This window comes from Formica exsecta, unplaced genomic scaffold, assembly GCF_003651465.1.
Source record: "Formica exsecta isolate Colony F162 unplaced genomic scaffold, ASM365146v1 scaffold4, whole genome shotgun sequence".
NCBI lineage: Eukaryota > Metazoa > Arthropoda > Insecta > Hymenoptera > Formicidae > Formica > Formica exsecta.
This window is the reverse complement of record NW_021851238.1, coordinates 1,262,439-1,283,935: the sequence shown is the minus strand read 5'-3', so window position 1 is coordinate 1,283,935 and position 21,497 is coordinate 1,262,439. Positions and strand designations below refer to the sequence as shown.

The window sequence follows — 21,497 nt, the reverse complement described above, 5'->3', positions numbered from 1 at the left end:
TAAGAATTTAGAAATATTAATATAAAATTAGAATTATAAGCATTTTTTTATAAATATATGAAAAAAAAAATTAATTTAGTTCGTACTCATGGGGAGCTCGATGCGTGAGTTCGGGTCCTGCGAGACTACCAGAATGTCCTTCCCTATCCCTAGACACTAGTCCTAGCGTCAGACATGCGAGCGATACTATTAAGAGTCCAATGTATTGCCAAGATCGTACGGGCAATACTACGTGACGTGTACGTCGCATCCTTTCGCAAAATATTATCCAAATTTACGTTATCTGTAATTGAGTAGAATGCAATTCTATATATCTATGTACTTTTGTTTGTCACTTAAAGTTTCAAAGTGCGTTTAAAAATTGCAAGAATAAAAAAAAATAATACACGCAGAAATGTTTTAGTTTCGAAAACAAAAAATGTTTTTTTCTTCAGATGCGAAAAAAATATTCTATCTTTCTATCTTTTTTTTATAACAAAATTTTGCTCCAAAATTTAAAGTGAAATCTTTTGTATTAAATATCTCGCGGTTCTAGAATATCTCAGAGAGTCTCAGAGCGTCGATGAAAAGACATACCTGAGAGATTCAAGACTGCCGTGACCAAGTTCGCTGTTGGTATTCTGTAGGGCTTGGAGAGCTCTTCACGATTTCACGAGGAGTGCTCTTCCTCGGTGCTCCGGGAAGCTGCTGACGCTGAACGTCCCGAGGGAGCGAGTTTTATACTCGCGGGACCCGCGACGTAATTCGATTGAAACGCAATTCACCGCTTATCAGCAGCGACCACATGGTGCCCCATACGTCAGCGCGGCAAGATCGCCATGAACAAAGCGCGGGCGGGCAATATTGCGAGCGGAAAGATTGGAAAACCGAAATGCATTATCGGGTTAATCAGTTGGAAAATTGCGAATCGGGATAACGGTCGCACGTGGGTGTCCTTTAAAACGCGTTGAAGCTTAGTTTCGAAGGATCCAAATCGCTTTCAAATTGTTTGATCGAAATCCATTTTAAATTAATAAATTTGATTAAGGGAGGAAACCAGTGTAACAGCTAAACAAAAGGCTATTTTTAAGGATTTTTTTCCTGGTATATAATTGTTGTTTTTTTTTTTCAAATCGCGTTATTAACATCATAAAGTACATAATTTGAACTACCTTTTGTGAAATTTTCGTTAAAAAAAATATTAATATTTATAGCTACAATAGTTAATAGTCGTCTTAAAAAAAAAAAACGTATGGAATTTTCGAATAATTTGTTTTTTTGTAATGTTAAAAAACAGAAGTCAATATGTCACCAATTTTGAATTTTTTTCTTCAAAAGTCCGCCATTTTGTAACAAATTGTTTTTTTTTTCAAATCCATACGTGCCACTGAAGCTATTGTCTTACATTTTAAGAAAATATTTGTTTTTTTTGTTTCAGAACTTCCGTTGGCTTGCTACGCGTGCGCCCGTTTCTTTTAAGGCGGTTCACACTATTGGCTATTGTAGCTATAAATATTAATATTTTTTAACGATGATTTTACAAAAGATAGTTTTAATTATGTACTTTGTGATGTTAATAACGCGATTTGAAAAAAAAAAAACAATTATTTAGCAGAAAAAATCCTTAAAAGTTGTCTTTTTTTTTTAGCCGTTACACTGGTTTCCCCCTTTAAACAGAAATGTTAAATACAGACCTTATATATAATGCATTATAAATTTAACTAATTTTTATATATTTGATTCATTATTAATTTTTATATTTTTAACTTTAATTAAATATTTATAGAATATATGTATAGGAAACACACACACAAAATTTATTTTTAGAGAAGGAATGATAAATGAAAGTATCCAAGAGAGTCGAAATTTTTCTTCTACTTTCGACTTCAATATTTACCAAAAATTTAACATCTACTTTTAATACTTCTAATATTTTGGTACTTTAAGCAGTCAGATCACCCTATATTGAAACTATTTAATCTATAGTTTTATCGAAAGCTCTTTTTCTCTTTTAAACTTTTTAAGTTTTTAAGTGAGGAATTGTTCGTTTATTGCCTATTTAAGGTAGAAAATAGAAGCTTAATACAATACAATTTTTATATAAATGGAATATATCCAAATCCTCTAGAACTCAAAAAAGGAAAAAATAGAGATAAATTGAAAACAGGAAAAAAATTTCTCACTCGGATGTAGACAGGAATATATACAATGTGTTTAAAGACACATTTATTTTTATACAAAACTTGCATTACAAAAAGAGAAGCTTATGTATGTCTTATAAATACGCATTATTAATATATAATCATATTTACATATTATATTATATTATATATTTCTACATTTATATATATTTATGTTTATAGTGTGCGCTAGATCGACTTTTGAAAAACTTTGAAAAATTCTATCATCCCCTTACAAAGAGGAATTGACCAGCGACCTAGTACTTTAGGAACTTGCCGATCTGTTTCGAGTGGTCGGAAATCGTTCGAGGAAATCGCTCGTTGTGCAAGGTAAGATCGCTTAAATTAATAAATTAACCGGGCTCATTTCGTAAATTCAGAAATGTACAGGAAACGTTCGTAACGTAGAGAGCCTTTCGCATCATACTCGCGTAATCGATTGTGAGACTCGCATTCGTCTTGCAACGCTTATCGTTGACTATAGTTGACTATTTGCTCTGATATCTTACAACATAACGATCGATACGACGATGATAGTGACCAGGTTTATCACGGGTATATGAGAAATTCCAGAGGAGCCGGACGTGTTCTTGAATTCGCTACAAGTCGTGTCGTTCATTTCCGGTAGCGCCGTGTAATTCGGGAAATTCTGAATATCTGCCGGCTTGAAACAAAAAATTAAGAAAAATATATAATAACAATTTAAAAAAAATATATATATATATACATAATTATGAAAATTGTGAGTTTAATAATTTTTTTCAGCATTTATCGTTAGTTGGAAAGTGCAAATACGATTTTAAATTTTGATTACAAGTATTTTAATTGCATCAAGAGATTTTACCAATGCCAATTGGTCGTCCCTTTTTCTGCAGAATGTCATATGCCTGCCGTGATAAAGATTATTTTCTATTGATCTTGCGAGCAATTCTTCCGTCCATGGCAAAGCCAGCATATGTTCAGCCATAGTGCGACCTGGAAGTATTGAAGGAAACGTTAAAAATATTCTCTCAGGATTGCCTTATACACAAAATATTATAATGTATTTATGAATATTTTATTGATTTCTTATACTATTATTTCTATTATATATTTATACCTCGGAATTCTTCGGGCTCCTCGATAATGAGTCGCGAGAAGATATTATCGTCCTCATTCTCTTCCATGTAATCTTTCATTGCGGACTCGTCTGTCGGTCTTGCTGCCGGATAAGCGGAAAGCTGTTGCTGATTGGTCGAAGGCAGAGTCAAATCAGTTCTGGAAAATAAACGCTAAGTTTAAGCCAAGAGAAAGAGACGATAAAATCAATAGATTTTTGATAAGAAATATTACTCAATGCATGTACAATAAAATTGTTATAAATTTATCTTAATTAATATTGAAAAAGAGAACAATTAATATTCTTTAAAAATATAATTCTTTTCAATAAATAATTAAATTGAATTGAAAGATATTTTTTAGATTATTTATTAAATTAAAATATATCTTAACAAAATTCTGTGCGAGATAACTCACCCATTTATCAGGAATAGTTTCTCCAAGTATTCCATCGTCATTCCTCGGAAGCTTTGCACGCCGAGAGTCTTGAAAAGATCTCTGACAGGCGTCACGCTGTAGCAGCCGGCGAGCGGTGTCCTAGGATAATGCAGGACGAACGCCAGGCACATCTCCTGGGTAGCCGCGTAGCCGCCTAGAGTCGGTTTTGTCCTGTTCAAAGTGCCGTAAACGCATTCCGCCACGAGCTCGTCCCCAGGTAACACCTTTACTTCCTTTTCCAGCGTATGAGACTGCTGGTAGTTGAAATCAAAGTGATTGTCCTGGGCTATCCTCGGTAATTCTTTACCTCGTCGAATGTGCTTCAAGCTGAGACGACGTCCGGCTAAATGTGAATGCAGGACAACCGATACGATATTGATACCGTCTTCGGGGAACATCTGTGAAAAAAAAAAAAGTTAAGACCAACTCTTTTAGTTTTGTATATTCTTTATTTTATTATTTTATACACGTTGCAATTTTGAGCGTAAATATTTATTGCAATAAAAAGAAGCATAGAAATATAACGAAAACAATATCAGAATTCTAATAATGTTTGCCAAAAAAATAGAAGTACTATTTTTTATTTTTTAAATTTAATAAAGCACTGGTTTCAGTTTTTCAGTTTAATTTTAATTTCTTCCATTACCATATTTGTGCAGTGTGGAGTGCAGTATCCCGCGGTGGCGTATTCCTTCTGCTTCGGGGGCACTAAATGAAGGGGGCTGACCGCCACGCCGGCCACGAGGATGCCCGCTTCCTGAGGACGAAGTTTCGGAGTCAAGTAGAGTCTTACGCCGCTGCTGTCGATCACTTTCTTCATACTCGGATTATTATAGTGGACTTCCAGCATGTAATACGAGCTCTCGCCGTGTTCCGCTACAGGTATACCGACGTGTTCCGGCAGCCACTCTCCTGCAAGACATCGCGCGATAATAAAAGGTTTTACTTTTATTAAATTATTTATTAAAAAAAATAGTTGAGTAATCTAATTTGTCGTCCGAAAGTTTTCTCTTTCGATTATTTTTTAACGGTAAGATCGCGCGATAGACGACAATTTCGCCGACGTTTTGAACATATTTTGCGGGGAATTTCGTGCAAATTATCTTGCCGAGGGGGACAGCAACTCGATCGTGGCTCCAACATACTTTGTCTTCGCTTTATAGATAATTTACCTTTACTACCACGAGCCCAAGCGAGGACGGGCTGCAGACATGATTCCCAAGCTCGCGGCATCGTCGGGCTGTAGCAACGGGCACCCGCGATCCTGGCATGTTCGCCGAGGATCGGCGACGTCGATGCGCACTCGTATAGGATCACGTGATGGACCAGATCCTCGTTAGCCTTCTCCACGAGCGGTGTATACTGAAATTGTAACGTATAGATAACACATAAATGCGAGGCTGTTCGATATCTTCGCGATTTTTTATATTTGTACAAAAGAAATTTCGATTGATTTCCCCCGATTTGGAAAAACTATGTTTTAGCTTCTTTGAGAAGCTTCTCTCCCATCGATGTCTCAAAGATCGATTTGACGAGAATTTTACGACGGGATCCTGGGAACAGTCGCGAGCCTCTCTCCCGCGAGACCGCATTGACAGTCGGCCAACGTTTCGGTACACAGGCAGTGACATCATTCCGGATCTCTTCTTTATTCTAATGACGCGCGCGTCCACGCCGGGCGACGTCCGGCATGAATGACCGTGATTCGTGAAGCACATACGAATCAGGCCCAACCTTTGCATGCCATCGCAACGTCGGGACTTATTCTCGAGAGGTTCGCGTCTACTTGAGAAACCTGTTAGCGAGAATTTGCATCTTCGTGTATTTACTTACCCCTATCATGTGGTGTTTCTCTCTCAGCGAGGAGGCCTTGAAGATCTTGCACCAGTAAACGGTGTCCGTGTCATCCACCTCAAACTGTCAAAAAATGATGATAATATTAAATAGCAATCCCTTAATATACCCACAGAATTAAGAAAATGTCAAAGACTAGATTAAAATTGAAATTCAATCACATAAATAATCATAAAGTAAAATCATTAATATCCATAATTATTTTTATCAATCAACTTCATCAGAATTGATATTATGTTTCACTGCGCTAAAATAGCACACTAATAAACTTATTATGTTTTTGTTAGATAAATACGAAGATGAAAAGATTAAAGAAGGAGCGTGTATCTCATTACTCTACCTGGTTAAGTTTCACGTCCCAGTGTCGTATATTCCGAGTTTCTCGCGGTGGCGAATGTGCCGCAGCTGTCTTCAGCCTTAGGGCCTTTCCGCCTCGTCTATTCTCGTGCCATATCGCCGTGTTTAATTCTGGATCGGTCGGATGTAGAGCCCACAGCACTTTGACGGTGTCCTCCTGGAATCATACAAGCAAGTTTCGCTGTTTAAAGCGGCAACAATAATCAATATATGAAGATGAAGGATATTAACAAGTGGAAAAACTTGGCAGTTTGTAAAAAAAAAAAAAAATTGAAGAAATTTTATCTCCATAAATAATATTTCAAACGCGAATTTATAGAGTAGCATGCAATTAAAAACGGATACATTGATCGCCAAAAGTTCGTGCCACGGAGACAGGGGGGGGGGGGGACACAGACGGTATGTTAAATGCCTAAATACCGCCGCGGGAATTCGAAGCAGCGGGGCCTCTTAAAACCTGCGGGGCCCCTGCTTTCCGGGCATAAATCGAAAGAGGGTTCTTCGCGAATTCTACAGAGTCGCGACGGTTGTATAGTAAATCTTCCGTACCGCTTTCTCTCTCTCTCTCTCTTTCTCTCTTTTGCCGGCTTCCTCAGACCCCTTAAGGACCCCATTTGAGCCGGTACGAACTGCAGCGAGTTATGCGCACAGCGAAACTTGCTTTTTTTGCACGCGTTTTAATTACAGAGTAGCGGATTAGAGGTCGGAAGGTAATTTGGCGTTAGCGAGGCGCGATAAATTTCCGGCTCTCGCTGCGTTAATACACGCTTGCGATTTACTCCTGGCATCCGAATGACTCCTTTCAATTATGTATAATATTCGAAGCCACCGGAGATTCAGAATTTGTAAGATTTATTTTAAGAATCCAAAATATACCTCTGGACTCACAATTTTATAAGCGGCTGTTCATCATCCATTTTATAATGTTGTGTTTAATTTCTAATTTACAGCAATTGTTCGAGGAGGAATATATGTATAATATTGTGTTCATCGTAAGATCAAATATTGACAGCTTATTCTTTTTGCTAATTATTTAAGATGTATTATTTTTTTTTTTTTAATATAGAGAAAAACATTTGATACAATCATAAAATAAAAAATTACTCACATTTAATTATAACAGCAATGTTTGTATATATGATCATTGTATATCATTTTTAAATTATGTTTTAGTCTTGAGACTTACTGTGAGCTGATGATCTTGAGGGTCGCAGGTCTGCCACTTCCTAGCAAACATCACCGTGGTATGGGTCTCGTTTTGCGAACCGCCGAGTACTCGGACGTCCTGAGACGTGTCGGCAACTGGTGCAGCCTTCATCTCGATACCGTGCGAGTCCTGGAACATGAAGAGGAAGAGAGAGATGTTAGAATCGTCGTCATAGGGTTCAACGTACACTCGTCGAAACAAGGCCCCGCAGACCCCGAAACTCGCTTCTTGTACCTTGAACGAGAGATCGAGAGCTTTATCGGGTCAGGTGAGTGCCAGGTGTTCGCATTCGCGGCGAACTGGGACTCTAGGGGTCCTCCTGTCAGACGCAATTTGTCTCCCCAGCCTTACCTACTTTCTCTTTTACTTTGTTTAAGTAAAGTATGGTGAATGTGTCATTTTTTATAAGTTACGTCGCGGTTTTCATTCACACGTTTTAATGTCGGCCAGCCTGAATGACGTATAGTTTAGTTTTAGGCGTCATAATATAAAAAAGATATTGATACTATTCTAATAAAATTATTTACGCTGTGATTACACAGAGTGTACCACTTACAGATTATTAATTAATTAATTCAGAATCGATTTTTTCTTAATAAAAATGTTGAATTAAAAAATATATGGAATTGAAAACCACAAGTTAATAAAAAATCTTAATTCGAAAAGAGGATGTAAATCGACAAAAAATTTATTTTTTATTATTTTCTTAAAGGCTTAAAGTTTGCATAATAAAAAGATAATCTTTCATTTAATTTTGTCTACGAAAATGTCGATTGACAGAATTCATCAAGAACTTTACGGTACGGAATTATGTGGCAGGTCTGCTACACTTTTATACGCTGTTATGATTTTACGAAAAGATCCAGAATTACCGGCCAATATTACAGAGACCGTTGATAAGGCGTTATACTTTGAAAAGAAAAGAAGGGAGCAATTTCCCAGCTGCGTTATGGTAGCGCACGCGAGTAAGGGAGGCCGCGGGCGTTTAGGTCCGTTGGACCCCGGTTACGGTGGGGTGCATCCTGATGTTTGTACGCGGGGCAAGAGACGAGAGGCGAAACCCCGAAGGGAAGTCTCCTTCCTGCTCGTAATGAATCCAAATAATTGCCGCAGCGTCGTCATGCCCGATGGAGTACTACGTGTCTCGTAACGAGCACGTGTAGAAAGGAAATAGTAATAAATGCGTCTTCGCAAAATGTTGCAAGAAACCGGTGGAAATGTGAATAAGAAAAGGTACAAAAGGAAAGAGGAAAGAGGACAGGGATTGATTGATTATACTATTGTATTACCCATATTTTATAAATACTATCTTTATATGTTTGTCAGTATTGACACTTTAATGAAAATTAATAATATTTATTTATATTATATCTTTAACATATAATATACGCAGAAATTATTATTTCAATAAAAAACAGAAAAATTATCCACTCCTAAAAAAGGAATGTTAAGTCGATACTCGAAAGTTTCAAAGTATTGTTGCCTCTTTTCCGTGATACTGATTGGAGGTACGATTTTGCAAACCGATAGAAACGATTTAGGAGATCAGCTAAATCGTACCTTTTACACTATATCATAAAAAGAATTATAATAAATTAATTTTTTCTCGACAAAAGGTTAAACACTTAATAGTAGGTGTCTTAAATATCGAGTTAAAATATTCAATATTAACTTGCGTATAAATTAGAATCAAATAGATAATATAATATAAAATATCTTAAGTGGTACAATATAGGCAACTCTCTCTTGTATGTATAAAAAATATAATACATTGTTGCGTGCGCGTATAGACAAATATCGGAAAATATGTGCAGTGAGCAGTGAGTAGTGAGCAATGATAAATCTAATAATTTTAGTGTTGTTTTAAGTTTTTTGGTGAAAATGATTTGTTTCATCTTTTGCGATTTTCTTCAAAACGAAGCAAAAAACGAGCAAATCTCTAAAGGACTTTTTGTCTTAGTTTATCGGTCCCCTACGCGCTCCTAAAGTTTTGACATTTAAATTGGGGACACCCTGTATATAGATTTTATCTCGAATTATATTACATAGTAGAAGGAAGCAAATGGCACGCGCGTAGCGCGCGCTTTGTGATATTCTGGTATATTATAAATCCTCAATAAACGAAGATCAATCTTCTATTTTTCTTGAAACTTTTTAAAGTTACCGGTAATTCCATGTGTAGGGTGAATGTACGATTTTCGATCTTCGAGTAAAGATAAGTGGATTTTAATTACATTCAGTTTCGTCAGCGGGAAAACAACCTGACTGGCCGGGTGTCATAATAATACACGTGCATAAATCTACCCGGAAGGCTCCGCGAGAATCTTCCCTTTTTTTATCTCGATCACAGCGGTAGAGACGCGTCGCAATTTCGTGGGGTTCAAGTGCGTTCTCACGAAGTTCGTGACGGTTTTCTCATGGCATCCGGATATTCTCATCGCTATCAGGCTAATTATTACGGCCCTGGCGTTGTGTTCGGTGATTAAAAGGTCTGCGATCCGAAAAGACGGCTGTTTTTTAATTAATTCATTCGATCGTTATCCAAAAATTGATATTTCCCAACTGAATCTATCCTTTAACGTGTGAGACTCTCACGTTAATTTTTAATGGTAAATATGAGTCGATTATCTTAACATCTGCATGTCTCGTCTACCCCTTCCGTAGCTTCAGGCGAATAAGCTATTTCGAGAGATAAGATCGAATCGTAAAGGCAATAACACGCATGTTATCGACGTTAATTTATCGGGAATAAGTTCAAAACAACACGGATAATTCACACGCATCTGGAAACCAGTTATCTCGGAAACTAGGAAAAGCCGGTTGAAAAGGAAAAAAGGGAAGAGGAGGGAACACTCTCGATTCCCACGGTGGATTATCGCGGCTGTCTGCGCCGGGGCGAAAAATGCCACAAAGTAGCTCGTTAGACGAAAATATTATGCAAACGATCCGCCGAGGTGCAAGCCGGTTGCACCGATACCTGATTTTTTGCGATTGTGAGTCACGACGACGTTGACACCAACAACGTGTCTTGTGTTGCCGATTTAAAAATGGGTTCTCTCGCGACGCAGGATAACGAATACGTCGTTCACGATGTCATTATCGCAATTCTCGCGCGAAGTGTTACTATTCAAGAGTCGTTAATCAAATCGACGACATCATCGATACGACGAGAAGAGAGATGAAGAGATTGCAATTTAGATCGTCTGGATCTAACAGAGGATCGAGAAAACGATCCACTTGGAACGGCACGCACGCCTATGGGATGCGGAAAATTAATTCGACGGATGTGACGTCACGATTGCGCTTCCTGCGAGAGTCTCCCGAGAGGCTTCTCCACTCGCGTCACACGCGAGTTCTCCTTGCGAGGCGTTCCCAAGATATAGGCAAGGATACGGGTCCTTGAGCGGTGACGCGGATTCTCCTCTGCGAGACATTCTTTCTCACCGCATATCTAATCATATTTTTATTTATCTATCGCAATGTGAGATTCATGAGGTATTGCTATAAGTGTGACGTGAGCCAAGAGATAAAAGATTCTTCTCCAGTTCTTTTAAAGGACCATGACCGCTTTAAAAATCTCTAAATTGTGAAGAGATTACAAAGAGAGATACCACATAATGATCTTCACATTACAAGTTATTCATATCAGGATTAAGATCGGGATTAAGATCGTCAGTCGAAGATCCTTCTCGGGTGACGCTTCGACGAGAAGATAAAAACAGGACGTCAGAGAATACCGTTTTCCCGCGGTTTCGCTTCGTACACAATGCGCCTCTCGTATAAATGCCGATCGGCGGCTTTCTACGCGAGAGACGCGAGATCCCGAAATCCCGGTCGCAAATATCCCGTGGAATGTTTTTCCGTGAGATGGATCGTAGCGTCCGCAAAAAAGGAAACGCCGCCGTGTTGTCGCTTTGTGCCCCGAAAACGGTTCCCATGGATCCCATGGTCCTGGAGAAAAAGGAAGGAATGTCTTCGAAGAGGCGCCACTAGGAGAGAATGTTCGCCAGGTCTTTCCCTCTCTCTCTCTCTCTCTTGCACTTTGAAGTATATGTGCATTTGGGTCGCCTTCCCCGTCCACCCCTCCTCGTTCCTTCCTTCTTCCACCGCTGTCCTCTTTTGCTTAGCTTGCTTCTTCTATATCTTGCTCGTCCCTACACTTTTCTCTTTCTCTCTTTCACTTTCTTTCTCTTGCTCTTTCGCTCTCGACGGTGAAACCAACCGCACTTTCCGTTCTTCTCTCCTTTTCTCCCCTCTTCGCATGTATTTGGTACCTTTTCCCCTCCTTCTCGTCCGAATCTCCTTTTTACCACCTGGCAGAACAGCAGCTGGTAGCAGTTTGTTCCTCGGGGAGAAGGGATAAAGGATTTCTCTGTCCTTCGGGAACTCCGGAGAATCGGCGTAGCGATCGGCGACAAAATTTACGCAATTTGCTTGCAGATTTGTAATTCACAGATGCAACTCGTGTAATTTAGATGCATCATCGTAAAGATGAAACGGACAAATCTATCTGACTCTTGAAATATTTATGTATAATTTAGTTATGTCATGGGAAAATTAATTTAACTAGTTGCAGATAATGCGTGGCGTGACTTCTTTTTTATCTTATACTTATTTTAATATATTTTATTATATATTAATATTATATATATATATATATATATAAACTATTTTCCTTTTTAATACTTACGAGCAAAACTAAATGAGTGTTAAGAAATCTATAATAATATTACAGTATCGAAATAAAACAACGTCGTGCATTAAAGAATCTAAAAACGATTTAGAGATGATTATTATGATAGGGCAGACAGGGAATCTCGCAATTTCTCTCTTTCAAACTAATTTACTTTATTCTGTTTTCAAGACAGAGAAATTATGATTGTGTCGACCTTTTAGTCGCGATTCTCGGTCCCGGTTCTCACGTGCGATCCCGACGTCGAAGAAGCGCGTATACGCGGTTGAGCGCAATTACGCGCGGCGAATCGTTAAGACTCATCGTGGCTGGTTTTACGAGCGGTTACGTGGAATAATAATCAACGAATTAAAATGCGGTTGAAAGCCCCTCTCGTTCTTTCTCTCGTTGGGGAGGCGCCTGCCTTGCCGCCACTCGGGGGTGCGCGCGTCCCCCGCAATTTGTTCGGCGGACCGCTTAACGATTCTCGCGGTTACTACTTTAATCGCGCGTGGAATTTCTACTCTCACCGGTCGTACCGATCGACTTAAAGACGCACTAAGAGAATCTCCGTCTCGATACGGCGAGTAAAATTAAAGGTAAAAGTAAAAGTTCGAAGTTACGTTTCGAAGTCGTTTCTATGAAGAAGAGTCGTACATTTCTTTAAAAAAAAAAGTCTGATCGGTTACAGATATATTAATCCAATAATTAAAACTCCTAAGACATTTGATAAGATGCTATATTATTAAATAACAGATAATGTGTCAGTTATCTTTCGCTTAAATCAAGGTTTAATGTTTCGAATAACACGTTTCAAACAATGAAATAATTTATTATAATTGAATTATGCATCTTTGACATTTTGTTGGAATATGAGTGCTTTTGCGAACCAGTTTCGCGGTGGTTTGACCACTATCAGCGCTAATTTGCTTTCTTTTTTTGAGCGTTGTTTTCGGGTCTGGAGGCGAGGCGGGGCTCGAAAAGGGGGGTCCGTAATTCTCATCGCGCCGCTACGTATTACTGTTAATTATACTGTTAACATCATGACAAAAAAAAATTCAATAGAAAGCAAAAAAGAAAATAGGAGAATGCTTATTCAAGACATTTTTCATACTTATTTTTTCCTATCAATTTTTATTAATTTGATGGATTTAACGGAGATGTCGGAATATCTCAGGATTATTGTTTTAATGCTCGAGAGTTTTATATCAAAGGAAGAGAAGGAATTAGATCGACATCGATTGATATGAGATTGATATCGATAAAAAGAGATTACGAGCTATTTAAAATTAATACAGCTCGCGATGCATATACTTTTTTTATATTTTTAAGAAAAAAGCTAATCTTGTTTCCTTGTGAATAAAAAAACAATATTTTTTATTATAAGTTTTACAAGTTTATTTAATCAAATATAAATAATTATTCTTTCGTTATTAATTTCTTTTCCGAATTTTTACTCTTACGAGATAAAATCTCTGCGCTTCTATACTTTCTAATATCGAGAAGTTTCACAGTAGACATTACTCTTGTAGACCGGTTTACGTATAGTGTTGCTTAGTAAAAGATATCTTCTCGCTCGACAAATGCAACGAGTTTGCCAGCTGGATGGCATCATTGAACGTGAGAACTTGGATACGTTAACACTTTTCATAACCGGAAAACACGATTCCAAATAGCTCGCAACGTTTAAATGTCACTGTATTAATTGCAATTTTTTAAGTTAATAATCCAGTATCACTGTGGGGGGTTTCTCCAAGACTGTCCACGGCAGGTTGTTATAGACGTTGTAAAGTTATCAAGCTCTTGCCCGAAGAGCGGGGTCTCAGATTACGAGAAGAGAAAACGCGGAGAAGACCGCGGTAAGAAACGTACGACGATTCAAGTACATGCGTGCTCCGAAGGGTGGTTCACCGAGACTGAACAAATGGCACGGTACGATATTTTATTTGACCAGGATGAACCGGTTCCGCGACGCGAGAATCGTAAATCATACGGCTGGGTTATGTCAAGAATTCTGGAATACTAATAAGCGCCTCGTTCTTTGTTTATCAATAATCTCTCTCGATGTATCAGGGGTATCCGTTCAATTGATTATATAATCGATACTTCCGTCTAGAGTCTAGAACCCTAGATTATCAGAGAGGCGCAAACTTGTTCCACTTTCTGATTGGTCGATTAAAATAGCCGCCATGTTAGAATACAAACGTCACACGTACAGCCTGACAGCTGTCAATCAAATGTGGTTGTGTTAATATTAAAAGTTTAAATAAGTGCATATTATAATTTCTTGTTACCACGGTAAGTAGAAATGTCTTATATATGTTATATATGAAGAAATTAAGCTGCACATATTTAAAACATATATATGTATATATATATAAGCACTACTGACGTTTGTGTCTTAAGATGGCGGCGGTGGGCATGGTGGGGGTAGAGTTGGCGCCTCTCTGATAATCTAGGACTCTACTTCCAGCAAGAAAAATTGCACGATATTTCTTAAAAATCTAATCAAACATATATTTTTCAAGAAGAACGCGTTAATTCTGAATATTCTTAAGATTCTCGAATAATATATAGCATTATTAAAAAGAAAGAAAGCTTCTTACAAAAAAGAAAAAGGGGAACATCTCGTATCAAGTTCGAAGAAGCACCGACTGAAATACACGCCACCAAGAGTACGAGGTTAATTTTAATCCGTGAAATATTCTTCTTCGGTCGAAAGGGAATTTCCTTTCGTCTCCTTTTCGTCGCCGCAAAGAACCGCGGTGTAATGCGTGAAACGAGATAAAGCAGCGGAACCGACCGGACGACTTCTACGACACGAGGAAGAAGAAGAAGAAGCGAGGCAAGGGAGCGATAATTAGCGCGAAGACGGATCAGATAGACAAATTCTTTGGCGAATTTCTGGTCTCTTCTTTGCACGGCACATATAATACCGGGTTTCAGGGATAAACATCTCGTTGTTGTTGACGCCTAAGTCGTATGGCGTGGCCCAACGCAATAACACCGTAAAGTCGAGCAGCTGGCTGACCCACCTTCGGGGCATTCGGAGATATATAAATTACCGACGTCCCTTCTACCTTTATCACACCTCTGCTTCTTTCACATACGCACCTTTTCCGCACCGCTAATCGTGCTATTAATACACGCTACCGACGTGACGAATCTTTATTGCACCTCGAGGCGAGCTATCTAGGATTGTTTCCATTACAGGTGAAAATAACAGGAATCAGAAATTTTGTCTCTCTCGTATTTGGATAATATTTTTTATCATGCGTTGTGCTTTTTAAACGATACGTTAAATAATAGACGATTGATAATTAATAATAATCAATTGCGAGAAGTGTTTTTTCACCGCACACATTAGCCGCATTATTTTTTTTATTTTTCTATTTGAGAATTTTTAAACGCGACGCGATAATCATTAATCACCACTAATCCGGCTATCGTGCGAGACACGTTAAGGATTTTATTTTTGCGTTTCTTCGGCATGTACGATGCGCTTTGTGAGAAGATAGCGGCCGGGTATCTCGCGCGGGAAGGGTCGACGTGAAGTGGGATTGGAAAAGAACGAAAACGTGTTGGCCGGTGGTAGAAAACGAAGAAGAGGGATCGTCCGGGATAATGAGAAAAAAATCGCAGCGAAATCTCTCCCTCTCTCTCTCTCTCTCTTTCTGGTAGGAGAAGGTGGCGGAGGAAGATGTGGAGGAAAAGGAGGAGGCCCATCCATGCACCGTTGCGCTCGACTGTCCATCCCGTCCGTCTGTCCGTACGTCCTGGACAGAGACCCGTCGCGTCGGCCCTTGGAACCGGAGGATGGACGGATCGCAGATTACGTGCATTTCAGATTCGCTCGCGCAGCGACTCGTGTTTCCCGGCGCGGTAATAAATTACGATCGTAATCGTCGGTGTACGCGCGCACGCATTGTCGGTCACGCTGGACGACGCTGGTCGTCCTTAAACTCTTCCACCGGCTGGCTGCCGATGAGGCCCATTCACGGGCCTCCCATCCGCCGGCGAAACTCTCCGCCGCGAATCAATAGCGATTAATTAATTATCCGACGTGAATCCTTTCTGATCCTGCTTGATCGGGACATGGTTAAATTGAAGATTTAACACGATGCATTTTTATTTTTATTTTCTAATTTAATTCGGTTTAATTCAGTCTCTCTCTCTTTGTCTCTAATTCAAGTGCATATTTTACTTGCATTCACGTTTAATCGGCGGAATCTATTAAGAGGTCTCGATACTTCGAAGCTTTCAGGGCCCGAGGTATCGCGTATTACGAGATACACACGTATCGCCGTTTCGTTTCACCAGACCCTGGACTATCCTTTCGTTCTTCTCGGCAGCGATGCTCAAAGATTCGCGCACGGCCCCCCCGCCGACGATGTCTGGAGGCCTTGACTGGGCCCCTAACTCCGAGCATACCCGGCGGGCCCTCCCTTCGTCCTCTCGCTGCCGATCTTCGCACACGAATACACGGCCACGCAAATCCACATACGCAATCCTTATATCCACATTGAATGTGTATCCTTCGCCGCCGGCGCCTTCAACCTCCGGGGCGTCTGAATCCGAGTTTAAGTGCATCACATGTCGGTGCAACAGGTACGGACGTGCGGATGATATTTGTCAAACGCGTGTTTTTTTTTTATGAAACATCATGTGCATATACATATATGTGCACGTGAGATACCGCCAACGATAACAAATTGTCGCCTCAACGGGGGGGGCTTGTGCGCGCCGATTATGATGCCCGCGATTAAAAACACCTTGTTTCTTGTAAGAAAAAAGTTGATTTGCATGGCATTATCTTTTAAATCTTAAAATATTTCAAAAATTATATATATATATCGATTAGTTAAATATATATTTTCTTAAAAACATATAATTTTTTTAAGAAGAGAAAATTTGTTCTTTTTCAATTATCAAATTTACTATGTCTTATAAGGAAACGCTCGATTACAATAATTTTATGCGCACGTTTCTATTAATTAATGCAGTGACGAATTATTCTTACGTTGATGAGATACCTATATAAATCCAGTCTCGGGACCGTTTCGTCGGGAGATTTACAATTCATCGAGGTAAGAAGGGCACGGGGGTAGATCGATCGCGTACGCGTCGAAGAAACGCACGGCGAGAGGCCGGTCAGACGTAAATTTATCACGACGTTATCTCGTCCGTTGTGGATCCACGTTCGTTAATTTTATCTCGGCCTTTCTTGGATCCATGCCTTCTCTCCTCTATTCGTTCCTTCGCCATCCCTTGGTATTTCTTTGTCTCCACCCTCTTTTCTCCCAACCCTCTCGTCGTTGGGACGAAGATCAGGTAAATCAAGTCACGAAAATCCAGAATCGATGGAAACGCAGCCAATTCGTTTTCGCCGAATTTTATTTCGGACAGATTTAGAACTCGCCCGGTATATACACATCGCGTGACTCTCACGAAACCACGGTTTAATCTTTCTTGAAGAGGCGAGAGGCAAAGCGCGAATTAACTCTGGAGGAAAGAAGACTTTTTTGCGAAAAAGAGTCGCTTTGCAATCTGGACTAATACTAGTCCCCGGTAAAAATGGAATCAATTCGTCTTACAGTAGAAGGAAAACGAAGATGAAAAGGATGCTGTTACAAAGCCGAATAGTATAAGAAACGGCCGAGTAAATTCCGCGTTTTCAGCCTCCGTGTTAAACTGAGGACAAACCGCGGTCTCTCGGAAGGAATTCCTCGAGCGACGATATAAGGCCGGGCGTCGTCAAGCGTAATGAATATAAATTTAATTAAGATTAGGATTTCGGAGAAGAGCAGGGTCCGGGCCGAAGCAGGTTCTGTGGGCTCAGACCTTCATCGTTCAGTCCTCGTCTCTTCGCCTTTCGGTTCCCTGGTACCTGGTCACCAATTAAAACGTCTCGTGCCACCTTTTTCGGAATTTTAATTGTCACGCGGTATTATTATTCTACACCATAATAGATAATAATTACACGTGCTATTATTTTTGCCGATCAAAATTATTATTATTGACGGGCGTATAATTTCTTCTCGTAGCAAGTTTACTGTCCTACGCATTTTTCGAAGGGTACTCGCGACATGGCCATCATCTGGACGAAGATGGCTTCATTGGACGTCATGACACCGCGTTAATTAACGTTTCTCATTAATACGATCGGTTGCGTGAGCAGGCTTCGAAAGCGATTTCGTTCGAGTGTAGAGATGCGGCTCAGGCCTAGTCGTGATACTCCTTTTGTTGTTTCTCCCTCTTCTATCGAAGCCTCGCGCAGATCCTTCAAGCTCGACCTCCCCTTTCTGCTCCGACCGCCTTCTTAATCTTCCTTTAATTCCCCGGCTTTCTCGTTTCTTTAGCTCCTTTTTCCATCCTTTCGTTTTCTTCGTTTCGCCTCTTCGTTGTGTGCTTTTTCTATTCTTCCTCTTCTTCTTCCTCCTCTCCATCTCGTTCTCCTCTCTTTGTTGTCGCCCCCTTTTTGTATACCTATCTTCCTGCTTCGCGGCCTTTCACCGGCTCTCTTCGCCGGAGAGAGATATGCGCCGACAGGTTTCGAACTGTCTCGTATCTCATGGGGAGCTGCTTCGGCGCGAAATCAAGCCGAGGAGTTTGTTTCTTCGTCCACACTTTTTCCGCTCGAACATTTCCGATATTGACGTATTGTCGTCAAGAGCAATCAAGATTATGTGTGGTAATTTCGTTCTCCAATATTTGATTAAAAATATTACAAGTTCTGTTTTATATATGTTTCAAGAAAATCGCAGTTTTATTATATTCTAAATTAAAAAGATTTTATTTCAATTAATTACGTCAAAATTGTGTTCGATTACTTTATAGACTTTGAAAAATTTCCTTGGAACAATTTCAAATTTTATCCTTCTTTTTCTCTCTCGTTTAAATTATATTTTATAATAATTCTGGCACAGAGTTGTACTTTGATTTAATCATTGAAGTGACTCACGGAGAGAACTGATCGCGAAAGAAAAGCGTAGAGAGACCATGTTGAGTCCGTTCGATTGCATATGTTACACAATCGATAGGCGACGATAAGAAAACGAGTTCTTCCCACGCGATTAAACGACGAGACGGCGATCCATTAGTCCATCTAGTTAGACTGCGATCGCTTTATTAATCCTTGTTCGCATTCTCATACCTACACAAATTGCTTTTTGCACGACGACTGCGTTAATTTCACATCGCAATCGTGTGAAAATAATTTGCCGCGTGTAAAACATTAATAATCGCGGAAAGAAAAATTGTTTTACAAAAATCTTTATATATTAATTTAGTTTTGAATTAATTTTTTATTAAAACAACTATTCTTTTAGGAAATTAATTACTTAAAAAAACTGTTTTAGAAAAATAAATAATGTAATTAATAATGTAAAAATAAATAATAAATAATGTATTTTTGAATATATAGTGTGTTAAAATTGGAAATTTTGCTCTCCTTCTATTTCTGTATTTCGTTAATTATATATGTAGTATTACTATAAACTATGTATAAAAAGTCATAGCAAGAACACGATAATATAGACATATGAATCTATTTGGCCAGTAGATCAAAGTTATGCAGCTTCGATACCTTTTTGAACGACGAGGATCGTCCCATCTTTTCAGATATTGAGATTTATCGATTGTCCGGTCGCCTTCCTATCAATCAACGACTATCGTGAAATCGGAATAAAGTCTGGTAGAAGATCGACTCACCAGTAGATTGACAACACCAGTGTGATCGTCCACCCAAGCGAGTAAGATATCGGCGCCCATCATGTGGCTCTTCTCGTTGAAGCCGATGCCGACATAGCCCAGGATCTTGGCGGTGACCCTGAATGTCACTTCCTCGTCGTCCGAAGGATCCCACTCGAGGATTACGTCACCGTCCTCGTCGAGCTTCTCGTACCTGGTGAACTTTGGCACCCTGACATTAAATATTCCTCGGTTAACTCCACCTTTCTTCGCGCTTCTTCTGGACCTCGTCTTCATCCACGTTCTCGTCTTGTTCTTGAGATCCATTTTTACGGGAGGGACATATCTCTTCGGTACTTTTCCCCATACTTTCGGCATCCTTCTCTTCCTTGGTATCCTTGGCTTCGGATTGATTCGCTCGTTCTCGCTGATGATTTCGAACTGCGAATTCTCCTCGTCCTCCATCTCTTCGGAATCCTTCCATTCTTCCACTGGAATCTCTTCTACTGATTCTAGATATTTGAGAATGACGAATTCTTCGACATTGGTCTGATTCTCCAGAACGATCGGAAACTCGTCCTTCAACGCTTCTTTTTGTCCTTCGATCGTCACATAATGCGAGGCATTCGATTCTGTTTCGTCTTTAACGATACTAGATGTCGATTTCGCAGTCTCGATCAGCGCTTGCGAATTTTCGGCTTCGGAAATCATCGTCGTTTCATCAGGATGTTTCGAATCCTGCGTCGTATTCGAGAGCATTTCGTGTTGATCAGGATCAGAATTTTCCTCTCGTTTATTCGGGTAGTCTAAAGCATCGTTTTGATAAGAGACGATCTTCTTCTTGGCTTTCCATTGCTTCAACCACTTCTCATTGATGTCCAATTGTAATTGCTTCTGCAAAATATCGATCGACAGCGAGTCTTCGTGTTCGAGGCTCCTCCTTATCCTTCTGGAAACGGGATATATGGGATGCCGTTTGTTATTGTATAACTTTGTCCTCATGGTTTCGTCCATGTGCTGGACGTAGAGATCCAGTAGATCGCACTTAACGATCCAGCACGCGATCAACGTCACGATCACCCTGAGTAGCAACATCTTCCGCTTCCTTTTTCGCTTCTTGATTCTTCATACGATCATTTAAACAAATCCTGCCGTTTGTTTCACTGTCAATATTAGGGCCATCAATTTATCAATTTCCCTTTCTCTCTCTTTCTGTTTCTAATTAAATATATTTATATATACAACACTGAAATTCAATTTATCACTAACATTTTTCAGCTGTTATACTCAAATTCAACTTTAATTTCCGTGAAAAACTCTTAATTATTTATCACGAGCATCGTGCGCTCGCAGGTTTCAGAAGAAAAGATGATTCTTTTCATAGGAAAAAATTTCTTCGATCTTGTTTTATCGCAGAGTTAATTTTGATACTAAATATCTCGAATTTATACCGATCTATCACGTATCTACCTGCGCAAAAAAAATTAAGGTAATTCGAAATGCTTTAAGCGCTAGCTTCTTTCACAATTTTTCGTTAATTCGATTTTCAACACACTGGACTCGAGAACGATCTTCCATACATGTTGCGCGCACGACAGTTGTGCCGGGACTAATTTAAACATGCGGCTGCCCCTGCAGATGCTCGCAGCTGCTTACCTGGCTCCGGTCCCCTTCCTTCAGGGCCCTCCGATACAGGGACGTATTGCCGGCTGTGTGTTCGTTTCGTAGCCAGAAGCCGCATTAAATCGCACAAATACAATTCTTCACATATTTTTCTATTTTTCGACGTAGAAAATGAAAAAAAGTGGAATCTATAACAAAATAAAATTTTCCTTTTTAAAAGCGATACGAACAATTTTTTTAGAGCAATTTCTAATTTAATATAAGCTCTTGATTTTTTTTTCATAACAACGAAGCCAAACAGGGGAAATTGTAATTTTGCTTTGTTGAACGAGTTATTTACTTAAATACACTCATACTACTTTCAACTGATCTTATTTACTATTTATTCAGTTTTTGCATG

General features: G+C 39.4%; 2 protein-coding genes across 2 annotated transcripts in view; both read right to left on the bottom strand.

Annotated features, from left to right (window-relative positions):
• The window catches only part of LOC115239931 (zinc finger CCCH domain-containing protein 13-like), a 4,016-nt gene extending 3,322 nt beyond the window's left edge, over positions 1-694 (bottom strand). The window contains exons 1-2 of the mRNA XM_029814800.1: positions 577-694; positions 87-283 (exon numbers count right to left, since the gene is read on the bottom strand). Coding sequence (XP_029670660.1) covers positions 87-250 — 164 coding nt within the window. The 5' untranslated portion in view covers positions 251-283; positions 577-694. The remainder of the gene's footprint in view (positions 1-86; positions 284-576) is intronic.
• A 1,355-nt stretch (positions 695-2,049) lies between these two features.
• LOC115239930 (MOXD1 homolog 1-like) lies at positions 2,050-21,079 on the bottom strand. The gene is made up of 10 exons (XM_029814799.1): positions 19,496-21,079; positions 7,093-7,242; positions 5,890-6,063; positions 5,529-5,612; positions 4,868-5,057; positions 4,342-4,607; positions 3,675-4,093; positions 3,259-3,416; positions 3,004-3,134; positions 2,050-2,823 (listed from the first exon to the last, which is right to left on the bottom strand). Exons 1-10 carry the CDS (start codon positions 20,567-20,569, stop codon positions 2,665-2,667), a joined length of 2,805 nt encoding a protein of 934 aa, XP_029670659.1. The 5' UTR covers positions 20,570-21,079; the 3' UTR covers positions 2,050-2,664.
• Between the last annotated feature and the right edge of the window lie 418 nt (positions 21,080-21,497).

What these genes read in the sequence shown, in the direction of transcription:
- LOC115239930 (XM_029814799.1), bottom strand. Translation starts at nt 20,569, where the DNA reads ATGTTGCTACTCAGGGTGATCGTGACGTTGATCGCGTGCTGGATCGTT. An exon ending in CTGGTGTTGTCAATCTACTG is followed by an intron (nt 7,243 to 19,495) that starts GTGAGTCGATCT and finishes TTCATGTTCCAG; the next exon opens with GACTCGCACGGTATCGAGAT. An exon ending in AAACTATTCCTGATAAATGG is followed by an intron (nt 3,417 to 3,674) that starts GTGAGTTATCTC and finishes TTTATTTTCCAG; the next exon opens with AACTGATTTGACTCTGCCTT.